The 19,398-nt window shown below is 47.4% G+C and overlaps 1 protein-coding gene across 1 annotated transcript in view; it reads left to right on the top strand.

The window, feature by feature from the left end:
• Positions 1-4,437: 4,437 nt before the first annotated feature.
• Positions 4,438-19,398, top strand: part of CCNF (cyclin F) — a 36,923-nt gene continuing 21,962 nt past the window's right edge. Inside the window, exons 1-7 of the mRNA XM_060260563.1 lie at positions 4,438-4,801; positions 8,942-9,096; positions 10,392-10,498; positions 12,207-12,274; positions 13,386-13,579; positions 16,068-16,121; positions 18,562-18,666. Of these exons, the coding sequence (XP_060116546.1) occupies positions 4,789-4,801; positions 8,942-9,096; positions 10,392-10,498; positions 12,207-12,274; positions 13,386-13,579; positions 16,068-16,121; positions 18,562-18,666 (696 nt within the window). The 5' untranslated portion in view covers positions 4,438-4,788. The remainder of the gene's footprint in view (positions 4,802-8,941; positions 9,097-10,391; positions 10,499-12,206; positions 12,275-13,385; positions 13,580-16,067; positions 16,122-18,561; positions 18,667-19,398) is intronic.

Genomic DNA, 19,398 nt, shown 5'->3' with positions numbered 1-19,398 from the left:
GTTAGCCTTGCCTAGAATGCCAGACAGTTTAGGGCCAGACCTGGGCTTCACTGGGTTGAGCGCTTCTCCATCTGTGAAAAAATAAAAATAAAAATCTTGCATGTGGAAAACTCAAGTTCAGGGAGGAAGAAATCCAGCCTAGCTTGACATTCTGGTTTTCATTTTAATTATTTGCAGAATATGTGTGTATGCACATGAATGCTGATACGGTATATTCTAGGGCAGGGGTGGCCAATGGTAGCGTCCAGATGCTTTTTGACTACAACTCCCTTCAGCTCCAGCCAGCATGGCCAATGGCTGGGGCTGATGGGAGTTGTAGGCAAAAAAAATCTGGAGAGCTACCGTTGGCCACCCCTGGTCTAGGGAGATGGGACCTGGGAAACATTTAATTAGGATATTAGCTGTAATTCAGAGTGGATCTTTTCTGCAGTGCCATTTTCATTGTACCTCCACTCCAGCTGCTATTTGCCCTTCGAGAGGAAAAATAAATATACTACTATCCAACAATTTTCCCTGAAAGCTGAAGAGCAGTTGGATGGCAGTGAACTTCATGGCAAAAACATCACGGTGGTGGTGCGGGGGGAGGATCTCATTCCTCTAGCACCATTCCCAGCAGGTGGAGAAATAAGCCATTTTGAATGCTTTGCTGCACTATGGCAATCCTCAGTCCTCTGAGTATAGCTAACCACCAGAATCTAAATTGCTGCCTGAAATTATGATAGAAGCACATGCAACTGTTTTAAATTGTTTTTATATTTTATATTTTTATTGTTGTTTATTCTATCGGTCACACTAATGTGGTTGTGTCGACCCTTGGTTTGTGAGCCTGCCTTTGGTGGGGAGGGCAGGATATAAATTAATTAAATTAAATTAAATAAATAAATAAATATAAGGCACTTGTGCCTGAAGAAATGCACCAGGAAATGTATTCCCATAGTGAGTGATCTGTCTGTTTAATACTTGCCGGGGAGGGGGTGGTCTCTGAGCAGTTTACAATCTTCTTCCCTTCCTCTGCCCACTATAGACACCCTGTGAGGCAGGTGAGGCTGAGAGAGCTCTGAGAGAACTGGGACTGACCCAAGGTCACCCAGCAGCTGCATGTTGAGGAGGAGTGGGGAATCCAACCTGGTTTTCCAGGTTAGAGTCTGCTGCTGTTAACCACTACACCAAACTTGCTCTCTGAATAGAGCTGCAAAGCTCCTGCAGAGGGCAGGGGATACCCCGGTTTGGGGGGCCTCAACCCGCTGGCAGGGAAGAGGCCACCGAGAGATCCCCACCCCTGAAGAGCCCTGTCGCTGCACAGTGATGTCACCCAGAAGTGACATCATCACACCAGGCACGTTTTGTGGGGGACGCTCTAGGAATCACAGCGATTTCATCGCAATTCCTCGAGTGTCCCCATGTGACGTGCCCAGCGTGATGATGTCACTTCCAGGTGACGTCATCGTGCCGCACATACATTTCCCACAAACAAGAGAAGTCCCCTGCTGCAGCAGCAGAAGGACTTGGCAACCCTATCTCTGAAAGAGACTCCTGTCTGTCAGAGTATTTTTTATTTAACAGAGAAGCTAAGGAATGTTTTAAAATGGGCTGCTTCTATGTCTTAGTGCCAGAAGCTGGAGAACAAGATTTCAGTTCTCACATAAATACATTTCTCACCAATAGTATAACAAATTTAACAGTTTCTTCCCTGCTGTGACATTGGAGAGCAATCACTGGAGTGTGATCCATAATTCGGGGTTGGTTTTCCCCCCTTTGATGTTGATCTTTCTTGTTTTCTATTTTCAGTGTGTGTTTAAAAAAAATGTAAAGACGCATTCAAACCTGGAACCCACTACCCTTTATTCTGAAGTGCGACAGTCTATTCTGCCATCTCAGGCCTTAGCTGCCTCCTTCTCCTTCATGGACAAACCTTAAAGATTAACAGCAGTAAAGGTTCACTGGGCTGTATCAGATGCTGTCATCTTGCAGGGTTGCCAGAGAATCCAGGTGGGGCCTCCAGATCTCCTAGAATTACAACTGACAGGAATCAGTCCCGATGGAGAAAATAGTTGCTTTAGACGGTGGCTTGTATGGCATTATACCCTGCTAAGGTCCCTCCTGCCCCGTGGCACAGAGTGGTAAAGCTGCAGTACTGCAGTCTGAGCTCTCTGCTCATGACCTGAGTTCGATCCCGGCGGAAGCTGGGTTCAAGTAGCCAGCTCAAGGTTGACTCTGCCTTCCATCCTTCTGAGGTCGGTAAAATGAGTACCCAGCTTGCTGGGGCGAAAGTGTAAATGACTGGGGAAGGCAATAGTAAACCACCCTGTAAAAAGTCTGCTGTGAAAACGTCATGATGCGACGTCACCCCAGAGTCGGAAACAACTGGTGCTTGCACAGGGGACTACCTTTTCCCTTTTTACTTCGGGGCCAGGAAGCAATTTTGCTCCAGGCCAGTTTGGCCAGGAATACTGGAGGGGTTTTTGCCATCTTCTGGGCATGGAGCAGGGGGTCATTGGAGGTGTGTGGTGTGTGTGTGGGGGGTATTTGTGAATTTCCTGCGTTGTGCAGGGAGTTGGACTAGATGACCCTGGAGGTCCCTTCTAACTCTAGGATTCTATGAATTCTGCATCTTGGAGCTAGCAATCCTCATCCGTCACTGTCAGTTACCTTTACCTTTATTAAAAAGATCCCTCCCCTCCCTGAACCCTGCTCTCCCCATGCTCCACCCCCAAAATCAGGTCTTTCCCAAACTAGAGTTAGCATCCCTAACTTTTCTGAACATCTCTCTTTTTTAAAGGAGACATACCAGGAGGCTCAGAGTACCTTCAACACTGTTCTATTTCAGATGGGATAGAGGGCGCTGGTAAGGATGCCAGCCTCCAGGTGAGACCTGGGGATCCCGTGGAATAGTTTATCTACAGACTACAGAAATCAGCCTGGAGATAACAGATACTTTATAGGGTGGACTCTCTGGCATTGTACCCCACTGTGGTCCCTGTCTTCCCCAGGCTCCATCCCCACATCTCCAGGAGTTTCCCAACCTGGATCTGCCAACTCTAGGCTCTGGCCTACATAAATGAATCCATCTTCAAGGTGTCAACAAGTTGTGTTGTTTTTATACGACAATAATGCTTTCAGTCTTTAAGATGCCACAATCTATCTTTTGTAGATAGATCCAGGTGGGCAGCTGTGTATGTCTGAAGCACTAGAACAGATTTCAGAGTCCAGTGGCACCTTTAAGACTGGCAAAAGGTTTATTCAAGGTATGAGCTTTTGCATGCACACAGTTTTCCAGATCTGACCTGAAAAAGTGTGCATGCACATGAAAGCTCATACCTTGAATCAGGCCTCAGATTCAGCAGGAGCTCACAAGAGCACAGCTCTTGAACCTTTCTGAAGGTTCCCCCTCCTCCTCCCTTGTCCATTGAATAGTAGGTGCAGCTGCATAACAATCCCTGGATTAGGAGAACTGGCAGCCAGCCAACCACCAGGGGCTTTGTCTCGCCCCCAGCAGCCCTCATTAACCCCTGGAGAAGCCCACACCACCCTTCTCCACTTCTTATGTGATTTTGGGCAGTGGATGGATTGCTAGCCTTTTGATGGGGGGGCGGTGGCCCAGGAGAGCGAGGCCAGCCCAAGCAGGCCTCGCTCACCCGGGGCTCTCCTTTCTTGCATTGGGTTGCTTTTGGCTGGGGGTGGGGAGGTGGTGGCATAGGCTAATGAGCTCTCCCACCTATTTTTCTACAAAACGACCCCAGCCTTGAATAAACATTTGTTGGTCTTAAAGATGCCTCTAGACTCCAAATGCATTCTACAAATCTCTTTTGTGTTGATGTAGACAGGAACGCTAAAGAAGCAAGCCTTATCTTATTCCATGGGGTTAACGCTCGATAAAGCATTCTTCAGACAGTGGTCTTTAATGTGCCAAAAGCTGTGTGGCTTTTTTTTTAGGGGAAATTCCAGGTGTGTCAGTTTTCAGGATGTCCCAAATCTTTAAAGGGCTACATGCAATATGTTTATGTCCTCACAGCAGGAAAAATCCTATGGCAGTCTGTTTCAGAGGTCTCAGGTCTCTTGGGTCTTTAAAGTGCCACAAGTTCTATGCGTTTTTATATAGTTTTTTAAAAAGGAACCCGTGATTGGTTAGTGCATAATTTTAATTTTATTAACTTTATTAAAGTTGAAAGCAATAAAAAGGGAAAAACAGAAGAAACAAGAATCAACTATGACTACGGCAGATTCATTGCACCACTCCTGAGCAGCACACGGTGGGATTTTATCTGAGGGGAAAAGCCATGACAGTTTTACTGCCATACGCTTCTCTGAGGGGAATTTTTTAAGTTCAACAGCGGCCCGCCATTGGCTGAGGAGGCTCGCGCTTGCGCACTCCACCGCAGCTCCGCGCCCTTCCCACCAACCGCCCTTTAATTCGAATCTGCATCTCGTGGGCAGCCCAATGACGGAGTCGTGCGAGCCGCTCGGGCTATACCCGGCCAACCCCTGCTCTTCGGCTCCGCCCACTAGCCAATCACAGACCTGGCTGGGGTTTGAAAATGCAGGCGCGGAGTTGCTAGGCGGGAGTTTTCGGGGGGGTGGGCGGGGTTCCGTCGGGCAGGGCGGGGCGCTCGAAGGCTGGAGGTCTGTCAATGGAACTTGGCTTGAGACCCGAAGGGGCGGGGTTTAACGCGAGGCTCCTCCCACGGGCCGGAGAGGCGCTTACTACGAAGTGGCTGCTTGGCGCCGGAGCAGTTTTTAGTGCATCTTTGAGAGTGCCGGGGCTTCGGACTCGCTGGCTGACCAGCAGAGATGAAAGCGGGCGGTGAGTGCCCATTCCCGTGGCATGAAGCCTGGGTATCCCCCTTTTTAAAAGGGCCCCAAGAACAGGGATGTGGTTCTTTTAAAGATCCCAATGAATAAGTCTGAAAAACAGCCCTAGAGGAAACTGGTCCCATTTCATTCTAAAATATGGATCTTGCTTTTGGGCGAGCTGAGCTGATTCGGTTCAAAGTTTAGGGAGCTCCAGAAGGTATTGGAGAAAGGTTGGGGGGAGGGGTCGTCTCTAGAGTAGTTCAGTCCTCTGCAGAGTTAACTCCAGTGTAAGGCTGCAGTCCTTGGCCTGGAAGTAAGTACGTATAGGGGGACTTCACTTCTGAGAAGGGAAGCGTCGGATTCGGTTGCAAACCAGTAGGGGTTTCTTCTTAAAACTCCGCATTAGGATTGCCCTTTTTAAGGAACTGCCTGGGCGAAGGAGTAAGAACAAAGTGACGAGTCCGGCGGCACCTTTAAGACCGCCCCCAAGTTTCATTCAAGGTGGGAGCTTTCGTGTGCACGCACACTCACCTTGAGTTAAGCTTGGTTGGTCTTAAAGGGGCCGTTGGACACGAACTTTGTGTTGTTGCTTCAGACCGACATGGCTGCCCACCTGTATCTGAGTTAGAGTAAAGTAGGATTCAGCAGCACCTTTAAGGCCAAAGTTTTATTCAGAATGTAAGCTTTGCATGCATGTATACTTCTTCAGACGAGGAATGGGGTGAGTCAAAACTACGGTACCTATAGCTGGTGGGAGTGGTTAAGAATGCAAAATGATACAGTTTTGCCATTGGATTTTAACTTTGTACCACTTTGCATTCTAACCCACTGCCCACCAGCTATATGTAACTCTGCGCACTGTACCCCATTCCTCGTCTGAAGAAGTATACATGCATACAAAGCCTACATTCTGAATAAAACTTTGCTGGTCTTAAAGATGCTACTGGACTCCTACTTTGTTCTATTGCTTCATACTAACACGGCTGCTTACCTGGATCTATCTGCATGGAATGCACTGGGTTAAAGAATGTGTTTTAGAAAGCGTTGTAGGACTTTAAAGGATGTTAAGAGATCAGTTGTGACCCAAAACTCCTGTGGGTTAGTGGCCTCTTCTCCAGTAGGGGTCCTAGCCAGTGTAAACTTATGCAAACCCCTCAATTGGCTCAAAATGAGTCTTACTCAGCGGTGGCCAAACTGTGGCTCTTTCACACATATTGTCTGGCTCTCGAAGCTGGCTTGGAGAAGGCATTTGACTCTTTAAAGCACTTCTCCAAGCCAGCCGGTGACTTAGAGAATGCGTTTTTAAGTTAAAGTTGCTTGCTTTCCGCCTCTCTCCCTCCTCTCCTGCTATGGTTCTTCCTTGGACTCGGCGGGCCTTTTGCAAGTTACTGTCACTGCTGCTACTTTCATTCCGCCGCTGGGGAGTTGTCGCAAACCCAAGTCACGTGAACTAGGGCAAAACTTTCTGCAAAGAAAGCTGAAAATAACTTGGCGAGTTTTGCCCCCAATTCCGCCCCAGGGGGTGGGTGGCCGCGATCTGGCTTCCCGGTTGCAAATCTTGGCCTCCTTTTGGCTCCAGTCTCTCCCCTAAAGTTGCGTTATCTCCAGCTATCGGTGAACTTCGAACGGCTCGGGCTGTTAGTGGAGGGGAAACCGAATTAACCACGGGCGCTTTAAAACCGGAGCCCGCTTCGCATCAGTTTAGGCTGACGGTGCATCTGGTTGTTGTTTTTTTAAAAAAGTTGTTTGCTTTTAGCCTTTATGTATGTGCTGAGAGTTAATAGGGAAAGAAGCGGGGGATAGAGAGCGAATGGCGAAGTTTGTATTTAAAGCTCAAAGCAAGGGCGCTCTTGGATTTTGGGCGGGTGGATTTAAAAAGTAAGCAGAGCCTATAGTGGGATAGGAGCGGCCTCCAAGAGGGTGGGGATTGGGTTGCGGCTTTTTTGCTGGGGCCATGCCTCAAGGGCTTCTTGATACCAGTCGTGCATCTATATTTTCCTCTTCGAGCCCCTGCGGGCTTTTATTGCAAAGATTCGTAGCCCTGGGAGAAATGGTCTATAGGATCCAAAAAAGTTCTAAAGTAGGTCTATTCAGAATCCTACTGAAGTCCATTCAATGGAGCTGAAGTGTTCTTTCCAATGGGTGAAGCAGTCTCTACTTGGACCGGCAGTTTTAAACAAATTATCATGTCTATCAGGGTTGTCCTAGACAAGAGAATGTCTATCAGGGTTGTCCTGTTTATTTGACACAGCATAGGTGTCTTCCAATTTGTATTAATTCAATTAGTTGCAAGGTTTCTTTAAGACAGACTGATTGAAATTTGAGTGGCTTTATAAAACCACCCACAAATTTGCTTCAGATTATTAGGAATCTAATTTCATACTGATTTCAGTTACATTTGCAGTGTTTCCCATTTCTGCTTCTGTAATTACAAACCAGCCTTTGAATCTTAACAGCCCAGTTATGCAATCTTTGCGTGCATGTGTTTGTCACTGGCTTTAATGTAATCCTATGCAAGATTAGTCCAGTACAAACCCATAGATTTCAATGGTTTTTAGACTGGCATAGAATTGCACTATATTATAAAAGAACAAAGTTAGTCCAGTGGCACCTTTAAAGACCAGTGAAGTTTTATTCAAGATATGAACTTTTGTGTGCATGCACACTCCTTCAGATACATAGATGTATCTCCATTGTGCTTCTATGTATCTGAAGAATTGAGCATACACATGAAGCTCATACCTTGGATAAAGGTTCATTGGTCTTACAGGTGCCATGAGACTCAGTGTTCTGTTGCTATGAACCAACACAGCTGCCCACCTGGATCTATTTTTTAAAGGTTATTTCATATGCTGCAGGGTTAACCTTACCAAAATGAAGTGCTCCGTATATATACACTTAATTTTGATCCTTTTTTAATGCATAATGCTCTCTGATCCTTTTCAGCCCTGAAATTCCTTCTTTGCCAGAGAGAACGAAGGAAACGCGTGTTGTGGCCTGTTGTGTGTGGTGGTTGCACACGCATGTAAGTGCACAGGAAGTCATGACCAATTAATGCTTCCTATCATAAGTGCACATATGTATACAGTGTACCTGTTCGATTTTCAGTCTTTTCTCGGTGGTTCTCATGTATGTGTGGGATAACAAATTATCTTATTGAATACCATATTCATTCGTTGGTGTAAGTAATCTATGAGTTAGCGTTTTGGAGGATGTTAAACAAGTGGCCAAATTGTGTCTTGAGAGCCGTGTGTGGCTCTTTCCCACATATTGTGTGGCTCTCAAAGGCCCCATCTCCTGGCTTGGAGAAGGCATTTGTCTCTTTAAATCACTTCTCTAAGCCAAGCCAGCTGATAGTTTGGAAAATGCATTAAAGTTGCTTTCTTTCCACCTCTCCCCCCTCTGTTTGCCTCCCTCCCAGCTTCCAAACATCTGACATCCATGTCTTGCGACTCTCAGACACCTGACATTTACTCTTTGTGGCTCTTACCTTCAACTAGTCTGGCCACTCCTGATGTTAAACTTGCCTGCATAGCTATGTTTGTTGTGGTCTTGAAAGGGTGGTGAAACCCAGTTGGTAAAACTCCCTTATCGGATCACGTGGACGTGATTTTTTACCCTCACTGGGTGCATGTTGCTGTCCACACACTGCAGTGACCATCCTGTGCACATTTACTTGGGAGTACATTGACTAAGTGGGTCTTAATTCCAAATTAAACATGTCTACGAGCACACTTCTGGTTAACATCCTGACTGATGCATGGACTGTCCGATGCTCATTGTTGCTCTGGAACAAGAGGTGGTGTCCAGCCATTCTCAGAACTCAGTTATTTTGTGGGTTATTTGGCATGACCACCTTACCAGGAAGTGACAAAGTGTGGCACAGGAAAGTCCGCCTTCATACATGTGATTTGCAGCAGATAATACCCTTGCTGGAGTCGTGTGTGAAAGGAGTCTTCTGTGGCAGCAAAGATCCGAATGGATGTAGTGATGCTGGTTGTCCTTGTTGATTTCAGTGTTCTGGCTCTGTGATGAGGGTCGGCGTTCATTCCAACATGCTACATTAAATGTGTTTTGTTGTGGGATAACTGCTTGCATTTTGGAATGGCTGCTTCAGGTTCTTGCTGAAATCTCTGGGCTTCTGTTTTAGTGACCCATTGTAGATGTTCCGGGTGCTTCTCTGTCCCTTCGAAGCGAAGGGTGCGGAAGAGACCGAGAGTTCTGACGCTGCTGAGCCTTCCGGAAGATGTTCTCTTTCATGTCCTTAAGGGGCTACCTGCCGAAGACATCCTTTCCCTGCGCACTGTAAGTCCTTTCTTTGATACTACAACTGCTGCGCTAGGTCAGGTGTGGTGGTTTGAGTACTATAGAGAAAAAGGGAGGCTCCCTTTAAGCAAGACTATAAATGAAACACTAGAGTGCACGCAGGCACTTAGACATGACCTCTATTCTCAAACAGTCTGCACCAAAATGAATTCAAAACTGTTTTGAATTCATTTTGGTGCAGACTGTTTGAGAATAGAGGTCATGTCATATTGCAGTCTGTTTAAGGTCGAAGCTTTGGATTATTAAAATACCTTTTGTGCACATTTATACTGTTTATCTTAGATTATTTAGGAGCAGAGTCTACTCAGTAGAGGCCAAAAGGGTTTTCTCTATTACATATATGTTTTGATAGTCTAGTTTCACCCTGACGTTTTTTCATTTATAGTGGTGGTTTGAGTGTCAGACAAGAACTGGGGGGGATCTGGGTTCAAACACTCAACCAGGAAACTGGAGTGGCCTTGGTTCACTTGCACTTTTAGCTTAAATTTATTTATTTTATGAAATTTATATCCTGCCCTCCCTTAACAGGCTCAAGGCGGCTAACAACAGTTAAAAAACCATATAGAATATTAATAACAATATATAATAAAACATTTTAACCCTAGAATCCAAAATGCATGTCGATGTTTCTGAATATCTATATTTGTCCAGTGGGATTATCAGTGCTGTGGGACATTTGCTACCTCCCCTTAACTGTTGAAGGCAAGCTTAAACAGTTCGGTCTTTCAGGCCTGGCAGAACTGTAGCAGGTCCCTTAGGGCCCTGATGTTTTCGGGGAGGGCATTCCACAGAGTGGGGTCTATTGTCGAAAATGCTCTGGCTCTAGTGGTGGACAATCGAACTTCTTTCAGTCCGGGAATCTGAAGGGGATTTTAGGACCCTGAATGTAGTGCTCTCTGGGGCACATATGGGTTCATGGGGTTGTTGAAAGGATGGGGTGTGTGGGGGGGGCATGATTGCTGCCTTGCTGTCCCCAAAGGAAGAAGAGAATTAAAACAAGATTCACTGAGGATTGTCTTTCCCTGTCACAGATGTAAGCGGGTACCAGTTTGGATTGGAGATTTTCAGCTTCTCTGGGTGCCTCCAAAGCAAAGTAAAAACGAACCTGGAAGCTCCCCTTTCCGCTGTGCTTGAGATGGGTTGTGTGCATTATGGGAGCACCATATGCCCAAATCTTTGTACTCACTGACCTTGAGAAGGCTTCTTACAAGTCTACTGGGGACAGTATTAACAGCCTCTTCTCTCTCTCTCTCTCTCTCTTTCCACCCTTTTAGGTCCACTCTCATCTAAAGTACCTTGTAGATAACCATGCTAGTGTTTGGGCATGTGCAAGTTTTCAAGAAGCGTGGCCTTCCCCGAGCAACTTGAACATGTTTGAAAGGTAAACTTGCCAAGACCCTAGAAATTCCAAAGCTAAGCCTTTTAACAAAGACACCAAGGTTACGTGCCAAGTTACAGTGTAGTGGGTGATGATTCTCCTGTGTGCTGTAGGAGAGGCCTGTCCGGTTCGTTTGCGCTTTAAACAAAGAGTATATGAAAGCTTGCATTCTGAATAAAACTTAGTTGATCTTAAAGGTGCCCTTGTCTACTGCTTTGTTCTAACAAAGAGTTTTGTTCGGCTGGGCAGGAATCGTGATCTGTGATTAAGTCTTTGGGAAATGAAAATGCTGCATTTGTAGCTGTAGCTTCTGCTTCAGGGGAGAGCCAGTTTGGTGTAGTGGTTAAGTGTGTGGATTCTTATCTGGGAGAACTGGGTTTGATTCCCCACGCTTCCTCCACGTGCAGCTGCTGGTGTGATCTTGGGTCAGTCACAAGTTCTCTCAAGGCTGTTATGGTCAAGAACAGTTCCGGGAGAGCTCTCGCAGCCCCACCTACCTCACCAGGGGTCTGTTGTGGGAAGGGGAAGGGAAAGGAGATTTGTAAGCCGTTCTGAGACTCCTTTGGTTAGCGAAGGGTGGGGTATAAATCCAATCTCTTCTCTGCATCTAAAATTCTGCAGAGGTTCAGTGAGACTCACAAAATTCATTTGGGCGTAAGCTGCCATGGGTCAGAGCTTACTTCTTTGGAGGCATCAGACTCTGTTCATTCAGCAGATATGTTTGTGCTGAAAGTGTCATCTGCCAGGGGACATCCATTTTGTCAGCTCTTGACGCACGAAAGCTATTGCTGGGGTATGTTTTGTTAGGTGCCAGGAGCCTGCTGTTTCATGTTAACATGGCCGCCCTTATGAAAGCATGTTAATGGTCCTTTTATGGTTTGTTTCACCCATCAGTTAGCTGGCAGAGCTGCTGTGTTTTCTGGGTCATTTGGTAGACAAGCCACTTCTTCTCTGCTGGTGCTGAGAATGAGCATGTAGACGGTCCTTGTTAATTCTCCTATGACTGAAAAAGGCTATAACCCTACTAAATTTCACTTCTTGCCTCTGCCTCTTCTGGACGACATAGAGACTTGCACCGCTGTTTCCAGTTATCCCCTATTGCATTGGGACGGTGTGGCTTTTTCTAGAATGCATTCTATGTACAGAGTGATGGACTACCATACAAAGGGTTAGATCTGCTTGTGAAAATTGCTGGGATTTGCAAAACTCAAGCCCAGTAGCACCTTAAAGATCAAAAGATACGGAAGGAGAAAGAAGAAGACTGCAGATTTATACCCCACTCTTCTCTCTGAATCAGAGTCTCAGAGCAGCTTACATTCTCCTTTATCTTCTTCCCCCACAACAGACACCCTGTGAGGTGGGTGGGGCTGAGAGACCTCTCCCAGAAGCTGCCCTTTCAAGGACAGCTCTGAGAGAGCTATGGCTGACCCAAGGCTATTCCAGCAGGTGCAAGTGGAGGAGTGGCGAATCAAACCGGGTTCTCCCGGATAAGAGTCCTTGCACTTAACCACTACACCAAACTGACTCACTAGAGAGCTTGGACAGACAAAGGGAAGCTGACTGAGGGAAGCTGTTTTTGGTCTTGAAGATGCTTCTGGGCTTGAATGTTGGTCTTCTAATGCAAACCAGTGTGGCTACCTGCCTGATACTAGGACTGACAGAGTTCCAGCTTTTTAAAAAAATAACAGCAACCTTCTGTATTCTCACACAGGGCTGCAGAGAAGGGTAACTTTGAAGCTGCTGTGAAACTGGGAATAGCTTACCTCTACAATGAAGGCTGTAAGTATGGGGGTAAACTTGGAACTGTTTAGTGGTGGGGGTTTGTAACATTCACAGCCTCGGTTAGGGCCAGCAAGGCAGCTACACATTAGACCAGGGATGTCAAGCATGCGGCTCAGGGGCTGAATCAGGTCCCCAGAGGGCTCCTGGCTGTCATCTGCTTCCTTCTCCCTCTCTCTTGCTTCCTTCTGCATCACAGCTTGCTTTGCCAGGTTTGCTCAATCGCACAGGAGCGACAGAGCAAAGCCTCTATTTTCTCCTTTGGCTGAAGCTCCTCCCTTAGGGAGGGGGAGGGAGAGCTTGCTTTGCCAGGCTCTCTCAATCGCACAGCGGTGTTACTGAGCCAAGCCTCTCTTCCTTCTATTGGCTGAGGCTCCTCTCCCTCCTGGTCCCCTGTGGAAGGAAGGAAAGAGCCAGAGCTTGTTTTGCCCAGTTCCCTGGATTGCACGGGAGAGATACAAAGAAAGCACCATTAAGACCAATGATTGCTTAATGTTTTAAGCATGTTTTATTTTACATTTTTTTAAAAAAAAAAAGTCTTTGTGTTTGTCTGTGCCATTTACATCTCCACTGTCTGGCATGACGTTTGATGACACACATGGCCCAGCTCGACAAGGTTTCATTTATGTCAGATCCGGCCCTCATAACAAATGAGTGACACCCCTGCATTAGATGTTGGAATTGCCTTAATCACGATGTGTGTGAAGCTATCACTGCTCAGAGTGAGCTCTGCAAAGAGTCACTGGGGGTTCTTCCTGTGCAGTGTGTATTGTGTGGCATGCTCACTATGCTGATGCTGAAGTATGCTTGTCAGTGGAGGATCCGCCTTTCTCGTGTTTCTCCTGTCTTACATTTCCCCATTCTGCTTCTGTTCGTGCTCGTACATTGAACCATTGACGTGGTCTGTTTCTTCTTCCTCCCCATGCTCTGTGCGGGACGGGGTTACATATTTTCTGTGCCTTGTATGCGACTGTGTCTAGGGACAAAGAAGCCGGACTACCATTTGGTACAGTCTGTTTGATGTACCGCACTGCAGCGTCGACACGCTTCAAATAGTCCCGATAGCACGTGAACATGGGCTGTGCCTTTGTCTCTTGTCTTGCCGCTTCAGTGTCCATCTCCGACGAGGGCCGGGCCGAAGTGAACGGGCTGAAGGCCTCGCGTTTCTTCAGCCTGACGGAGCGCTTGAACGTCTGCACGGCCCCATTCGTCTGGCTTTTCATTCGCCCTCCCTGGTCTCTCAGCGGGAGCTGCTGTAAAGCCGTGGTCTACGAGAGCCTCAAAGCGGAATGCCAGACGCAGCAAGTAAGCCGGCAGCTCTGGGGCTTTTGGACATAAACTGCGCTCGGTTTTTGACACTGGTGTTTCTGAGCCTTCAGTGCTGAGGGAAAGGAATGAGTCAGGTTCTCTGGCCGAAGTGGAGACTTTCTGTACTTGCTGCGATCTTTAATTCAGTATAAAAGAGCAAGAGTCCAGAAGCACCTTCAAGACTAACATTTGTGGTAGGGTTGGAGCTTTCGTGAGGCACTGCTCTCTTCTTCAGATACTACTTCAGTAGTGACTCATGAAAGCTCCTACCCTACCACAAATTTTGTTAGTCTTTAAGGTGCTATGGGACTCATACTCTTTTCTACTGCTACAGACAGACCAACATGGCCGCCGATCTTCACTGAAGAAGAAGAAGAATTGCAGATTTATACCCCACCCTTCTCTCTGAATCAGGGTCTCAGAGCGGCTTACAATCTCCTATATCTTCTCCCCCCACAACAGACACATTGTGAAGTGGGTGGGGCTGAGAGGGCTCTCACAGCAGCTGACCTTTCAAGGACAACCTCTGCCAGAGCTATGGCTGACTCAAGGCCATTCCATCAGCTGCCAGTGGAGGAGTGGGGAATCAAACCCGGTTCTCTCAGATAAGAGTCCGCCTACTTAACCACTACACCAGACTGAATTCAACATGAGTGCAGAATAGCTGTGAAATGTGCCCTGGGCCAAGCATCTTGAAAATCTCTGCTTGAATCATTTTTGAAAAATAAATAGGCAACTCAAGTTGCTAGCCCTTAAAGCTGCAGCAATGTGTAATGTACATTAAAACTTGCAGAAAGCGCCATATGTCTTCTCTGCAGGCAGAAAGGGGCTTGGTAGGAAATGGATATGCCCCCTACTTAAGAGTCCCGCTCAAGGTGATGTACAATGTAAGAAAAACAAAAGCTGCTGGAATGGCCTTGGGTGAGCCATAGTTCTCTCAAAGTTGTCCTTGAAAGGGCAGTTTCTGTCAGAGCCCAGCAGAATTACAGGGGCTGGTCTTACAATGGCTGGTCTCCTTCGAGGTCGGGGACAGAGGGTGGCGCTTGGAGGTGAACTATCCCAGCGGCACCCATGACAATGTGGTGTGCCGCAGGGAGCAATTATTTCCCCAATGTTATTCAACATCTACATGCGCCCCCTTGCCCAGATTGTCTGGAGGCATGGGCTGGGGTGTAATCAGTATGCAGATGACACCCAGCTCTATCTGCTGATGGATGGCTGCCCAGATTCGGCCCCAGAGGAACTGGGTAGGGCATTGCAAGCCGTGGCTGGTTGGTTGCAACAGAGCCGGCTGAAATTGAATCCATCGAAGACGGAGGTCCTGTGCCTAGGTTACAGGGGGCTGGGATCAGAGATGAGGCTCCCATCCTTTGATGGGGCTCCACCGATGCCCACGTCGAGGGTGAAGAGCTTGGGGATGCCTCTTTGGCTATGGGTGAAGAGCTTGGGGATGCCTCTTTGGCTATGGGTGAAGAGCTTGGGGATGCCTCTTTGGCTCCTGGATGCCTCTTTGGCTATGGAGGCCCAGGTTACCACTACTGCCAGATCAGCCTTTTCCCATCTGAGGCGGGTCAGACAGTTTGTCCCATATCTCGCCCCCCCACGACCTGGCCACAGTGACCCATGCAATGGTCACTTCCAGGCTAACTCTCTATGTGGGGCTGCCCTTGACCTTCCTCCGGAAACTGCAGCTGGTGCAGAATGCTACTGCACGGATGTTGACGTTGTGGCCCGTATGGGCACGGATCCATCCTGTGCTGCGTGGACTGCGCTGGCTACCTATTGAGTGCCGGATCCAGTTCAAGATGCGGTACTCACCTTTAAAGCCCTATACCGCCAGGGGCCAGCATACCTTTGGGACCGTCTCTCCCTGTATGAGCCCCGGAGGTCTTTATAATCAGCAACCCAACAACTTTTGGTAATACCCGGCCCCAGAGACATCCATCGGGCCTCGATGAGGGCTAGGGCCTTTTCAGCCTAATGGAATGAGCTCCCCCTGGAGATCCAGGCCCTGCGGGATCTGCTCCAGTTCAGCAGGGCCTGTAAAACAGAGCTCTTTCATCAGGCTTTCAGCTGAGGCAGCGGATGCCACTTGTTACCGGCCTCCCGCTTCATTCCATCCCAGGAATACAAGATCTGCTGGACCTGGACAATCGGCCATGTCTGTGAGGCAGAACCAGGTTTTATTCCCTACTCCTCTACATTCAGCTGCTGGCGTGACCTTGGATCTGTCACAGTTCTCTCAGAGCTCTCCCAGCCCCACATACCTCACAGCATTTCTGTTGTGGGGAGAGGAAGGGAAAGGAGATTGTGAGCTGCTCTGAGGCTCTTAAGTGAAGGATGGGGTATAAATCCAGTCTCTTATCTTCTTACCTTATCTATAGATCAGCTTTAATCTTGTCTGTTGTTTTTTTTAGAATTGATTTAATCTAAATGTAGAACTAATATAACATCAGCCAATAACAATATGCTGTTCCTTTTGCAGGCTCAGCAAGGATCGATTCTGTATTGCCTGGCGAAGGTCCTACATCTCTTCGAGGTAAGCCTTTTATAACAGCCATGCCGTTCTTGCCATCCCTGTAAGCGGGTCTAAAAGTTCAGTCTTTCAGCATAAAATCTGACATGTCAAATGGGCTTTTAATGCACGGGGAAGCTTATGTGGTTTATTAAGTGCTGAGCTAGTAAAGCCCTTGTTCTTGGGGGGTCTTGAAAGCCGGAGCAGTCCTTTAGACCCATTTCCGATGCTTAGATCAGTGGGGATGTTGTTAAGCGCTTGGGCTAGAACAGGAAGGTCTGAAGGCATTCAGGGGGACGACACAAATCATTGGGAGCTTTCAGAGTCAGAGTGCCCAAGGAGAAATGTCTGTTTTGGCTAAAAGTCCGTGTTTGGAAGGAAGCAGATGTCTGCTTGGTTTGGTGTAGCGGTTAAGCACGTGGATTCTTATCTGGGAGAACTAGGTTTGATTCCCCACTCCTCCACTTGCACCTGCTGGAATGGCCTTGGGTCAGCTGTAGCTTGTCCTTGCAGAGTTGTCCTTGAAAGGGCTCCTGCTGTGAGAGCCCTCTCAGCCCCACCCTCCTCATAGGTTGTCTTTTGTAGGGGAGGAAGGTAAAGAGATTGTGAACTGCTCTGAGATTCGGAATGGAGGGTGGGATATAAATCCAACTTCTTCTTCTCCTCCTCCTCCCCCTCCATGAAGTTTGACACATCCACTGTTGCTCACTGTGGTGTTTTTGATCTGTGACTTCCTTTGTTGTCTTGGCAATTAATGAGCACAAAGTTTGCATCTGTAAAGAGGTGCTGCAGCGGATAGGTGTGATTTACTCAATTCTTTCAGTCCATTAAATACACAGTCTGGAAGTTGTTGATCCGGAGCAAATCTGCATCTGGGGTCAAGGATCAAGTGTGTTCTGCAGCTGCTGGAATGGCCTTGGGTCAGCCATAGCTATAGCAGAACTGTCCTTGAAAGGGCAGCTGGTGTCAGAGCTCTCTCAGCCCAACCCACTGCACACAGGATGTCTGTTGGGGCGGGGGGAGGAAGATAAAAGGAGATTATAAGCTGCAGTGAGACTCTGATTCAGAAAGAAGGGCGGGATATAAATCTCTGGTCGTCTTCTGCTTGCTCAGGTGCCTGCGTTTGGAGGCATGGCACATTGGACTCTGAAAACTTCTGGAACTGGGAATGTTCCCCTCACATTCTGCACATGGACAGTTCTGTCATAGTCAGGCAGGGGCATGAGGATATGGCTATCTGTGGCTTCAGTGACAATACAGCTAGAGATCTTGGGGGGGGGGGGCATGTTTGGCTTCAGGCTGATAGACCTATCAAAATACAGGTAGTTTTTCTTCTCGTTGCCGGCCTCTAAACACAAGCTTATGCAAAGCATCTGCTAAGTCCTACTGCCCTTATAGTGGCTTTTAGCCACATAAGGGCAGTAGGAGCACTGAGTAACTTAATGAGGTTTTAACTTGGTGATCTGTACTGGTAATATTTGTTTTGTATTTGGATACTCATTTTTCAACACAAGTTAAAGTTGCGTTTCACATGGAGAGTTCTTTCTTTTTGTTGTGGCTTAGTCTTTCCTCCATGGTCCAAGTCCAATCGTATGGCTTAAGAACATAAGAGAAGCCATGCTGGATCAGGCCCATCCAGTCCAACACTCTTGTGTCACACAGTGGCCCAAAAACCCAGGTGCCATCAGGAGATCCATCAGTGGGGCCAGGACACTTGAAGCCCTCCCACTGCTGCCCCCCAAGAACCAAGAAGACAGAGTTCCATCAATACCCTGTGGCTAATAGCCACTGATGGACCTCTGCTCCGTATGTTTATCCAATCCCCTCTTGAAGCCGTCTATGCTTGCAGCTGCCACCACCTCCTGTGGCAGTGAATTCCATGTGTTAATCACCCGTTGGGTGAAGAAGTACTTCCTTTTATCCATTCTAACCCAACTGCTCAGCAATTTCATTGAGTGCCCACTTCTTGTATTGTGTGAGAGGGAGAAAAGGACTTCTTTTTCTACCTTCTCTATTCCATGCATAATCTTGTAAACCTCTATCATGTCACCCCTCGGTCAAAGTTTCTCTGGGCTAAACAGCCCCAAGTGTTTTAACCTTTCTTCATAGGGAACATGTTCCAACCCTTTAATCATTCTAGTTGCCCTTTTCTGGACTTTTTCTGATGCTATAGTATCTTTTTAGAGGTGTGGTGACCAGAATTGTACACAGTACTCCAAATGAGGCCGCACCGTCAATTTATACAGGAGAACTATGATACTGGCTGATTTGTTTTCAGTTCCCTTCTGGCCTTTCCTTGTGCAGCCAAGAGAACAATTCACACACGAGAACTGCTGCGTAGACTTCTGTGCTGCAGACATATCAGAAGCAGGGCTGTTCAATGAGCACTTGAGCATGGTGGTTTTCTGTGCTTCAGTCCTTGCGCAGTCGGTGTGACAACCTATGTCTTTTCTTTTCCATGTAGGATGAAGAAAAAAAGAAAGAAGCCATTGAAATGTTTGAGACGTCCTCGAAACAAGGCTGCTTGCACAGTGCTTACCTCCTCTGGGAAAACAACAGAAGAGCTGCTGTGAGTGGCCATGATTCATGGATTCCGTTAGAGCAGGCGTCAGACTCATTTGTTAACGAGGGCCGGATCTGACATAAATGAGACCTTGTTGAGCCGGGCCAGGCCATTTGTGTACTTATTTAAGATTAGGTAGCAGAGATAAATTTTATAAAGGACATAAATAAACACGATTAAATATATATATAAAAAGCTTAAAACATAAGCACTGTTTTCTTTGTATTTCTCTCATGGGATCCAGGGAACTGGGCAAAGACAGCTGTGGCTCTTTCCTTCCTTCCCCAGGGGATGGGCGGGAGAAGCCTCAGCCAATAGAAGGAAGAGAGGCTTGGCTCAGTAGCTCTGCTGTGTGATTGAGAGTGCCTGGCAAAGCAAGCTCTGCCTCCCTCCCTTCCCAAGGAAGGAGTCTCAGCCAATGGAGAAAATAGAGGTTTTGCTCTGTAGCTCCTGTGTGATTGAGCAAGCCTTGCGAAGCAAGCTTTGATGCAGAAGGAAGCAAGAGATGGGGAGAAGGAAGCAGATAACAGCCAGTTGCTTGGGGGCCTCATTCAGCCCCCGGACCACATATCTGATATCCCTGCATTAGAGGGTGGAAGAGCCAAGGAACCCAATGAGGCTTCAAGCCTGATCTCCTCAGATCTCAGAAGCTAAGCAGGGTCGACTCTGGCTAAGTACTTGGATGGGAGACTGTCCTTGGAATACCAACAGTCAGGAGGGCAGCGGCAGGCTTTATTC

The sequence above is a fragment of the Heteronotia binoei genome, chromosome 20, assembly GCF_032191835.1.
Source record: "Heteronotia binoei isolate CCM8104 ecotype False Entrance Well chromosome 20, APGP_CSIRO_Hbin_v1, whole genome shotgun sequence".
Taxonomy (NCBI): Eukaryota; Metazoa; Chordata; class Lepidosauria; order Squamata; family Gekkonidae; genus Heteronotia; species Heteronotia binoei.
This window is presented reverse-complemented; position numbering and strand designations above follow the sequence as displayed.